General features: G+C 28.4%; 1 protein-coding gene across 1 annotated transcript; it reads left to right on the top strand.

Moving 5' to 3' along the window:
* Positions 1–547: 547 nt before the first annotated feature.
* Positions 548–1669, top strand: LOC148193160 (ubiquitin-like-specific protease 1). The gene is made up of 5 exons (XM_088098586.1): positions 548–633; positions 726–836; positions 936–1020; positions 1397–1495; positions 1574–1669. The coding sequence occupies exons 1-5, from the start codon at positions 548–550 to the stop codon at positions 1667–1669; spliced, it is 477 nt and encodes a 158-aa protein (XP_087954712.1).
* Positions 1670–2314: the final 645 nt, after the last annotated feature.

The following is a 2314-nucleotide window of genomic DNA, read 5'->3' as shown; positions in this document are numbered from 1 at the left end:
TATTCATTCATATTTATGAACATATTTTATCTATTACCTAACTTGTTTAATTGATGATGTTTTAGGATTCTACTCAACCTATAAAGAAAAAGATGAATAATACAAATGAATGTGTCGCACCTAAAAAGAAATGTCAAGGGAAAATGACCATTCAACATACTCCTCGTAAACTGTTTCATCCAAATCTTTCTGAATGGTGCAATTGTCTCTCTTCATACATGAAACTAAAGCCATCGGAGTCACTTCCTCCAATACAAATGGACAAAAACATATTTGGACTACAAAATCATACAGAAATCGTTAATGCAGAAATTATTGAAGAAGTTACTAACTATGCATGGCTAGGTGCAACTACAATTTCTATATATATAGGGTAAAGCATTTTATACATTTTATCATTAAATTCATTATTAGATTGACACCTTATCATATTGCTAATACATTCTTATATTTTTCTTTTATAAGGTACCAATATCAAAATTTTGTTAAGCCAAATGATAAGGCATTCTTTTTTTTATCACCCCAAATCACAACACATGAGCTACCAATGAAAGACAGAATGCAAAAAATAGTTACTCTTTTTCTTGATAATTGGGTGATTGATAAGTTTGTTCTTGCACCTATTAATACCGGGTAGTACTTTACTTTACAACTTTATCAACAATGTATTATTTTCAAAGTTAGATGTACGAATTCTAATTTTGTTGATTCATTTCAAATTGTAGCCAACATTGGGTGTTGCTGGGAATCAATCTTAAATTAGAGATAATTCATTATCTTGACCCAGTGGCGGTAGACATTAGTATGAGGCAAGATTTGAAGAAATTGTTTGACATGTAAGAATATACGTGTTGTATACTTTTAACTGACATATTTGTATACTTTTAGTTGTATTGTTTTTACTTATACATGCTTTAATTTTATTTATTCACTAGGGTTATACAAACCTATCGAGCTCAAACCGGAAACATGGTTTCAAAGTCTACTAAGTCAAACAATATCAAGTGGACAACAATTAAGGTACATTACTCTAGTATGTTTTGTGTAATATAGTCTTGATTGTGATAATTAAATTGTTGAATAACCTTATGTGACCTTTAGTTCACGTTATGGCTGCTTGTATTATACTAGTTAGGTTAATAACTTGTATTCTTGAATGGTTAAAGACTTATTTCGTTGTTGCATGGTAATGGTTAGTTAAATAACATGTATTATTGTGAAACTGGTTGAAGGGGCATATGGATGTTATGAAACCACAACTTATTATTAAGAGTTTAAACTTATATATGGTATATAGTTATTTGTTATCATGCACTGAATCTGTTTGGAGTATACTAGATTTTTGTTTCTTTTTATGTTAAAATTATAAAAATGTTTTTTAATTTTGAAATTCTAGTGCCCAAGACAACCCAACGGCAATGATTGTGGGTATTATGTGTGTCAATATATGAAGGAAATTATTACATACTGTGAAGGAGGAACAATTCCAACTGATGTAAGTTATCTTTATCGTGATAATTAATTTGTAGCAATATTTAATTAACTAATTCTATATTAGTTTTTTTTCTTGCAGTATTTTTCTAGTTGCAGATGTCAACAATATCATGAAAGTCAAATCATTGAAGTTAGAGAAAATTGGTGCTTACATGTAATTAGTACATGCTTATAGGTTATGTTAGGGTGATGTATATGCTTATATGTACTGATATTATATATATGCTATGGTTGTATATATTATCTTATAAAACAATGTTATGTCGTGACACATACTAAACGACTTAACGATTAAATTTTGAAATATTAGTGTACCAATAATTTTTATTTATATTAATGAATATTCTTTTTGAGACATTTGTCATATTTTTCTCAATATTTTATATCTTTTTGTATATAATAGAATCAATATATAGTGTGGATTTGTGCATAATAGAACCAATATTTTATATTTTATTGTAAAATTAATTATTTTTTAAAAACATTTGAACAAATAGATAGCGCTTATTTAAAGAAGTGTTATCTATTGCCAACCACTAATAGATAGCGCTTTTTCAAGTAAGCGCTATCTATTGTCACCACAAATAGATAGCAATAGATAGCGCTTCTTTCAATAAGCGCTATCTATTGGTGGTTGGCTATAGACAGTGATAACAGTTGAAAAACTGTTATTTTTATGATTAAAATTGACACTAAAAGCAACCTTTACACTTAGAAACTAGCTTGAAATCATGCTTTTCTTTATATTTTTGGAAATAAGAGAGCTGGACAGGTTTATGCTTGATTTCAGTGTTTTTGTGCAGGTTTTAAGGTGAATTTG

This window comes from Vigna umbellata, chromosome 9 (genome assembly GCF_029865625.1).
Source record: "Vigna umbellata cultivar VRB3 chromosome 9, Vumbellata_1.0, whole genome shotgun sequence".
Taxonomy (NCBI): Eukaryota; Viridiplantae; Streptophyta; class Magnoliopsida; order Fabales; family Fabaceae; genus Vigna; species Vigna umbellata.
The sequence above is the reverse complement of the archived record's forward strand: the minus strand, read 5'-3'. Positions and strand labels throughout refer to the sequence as shown.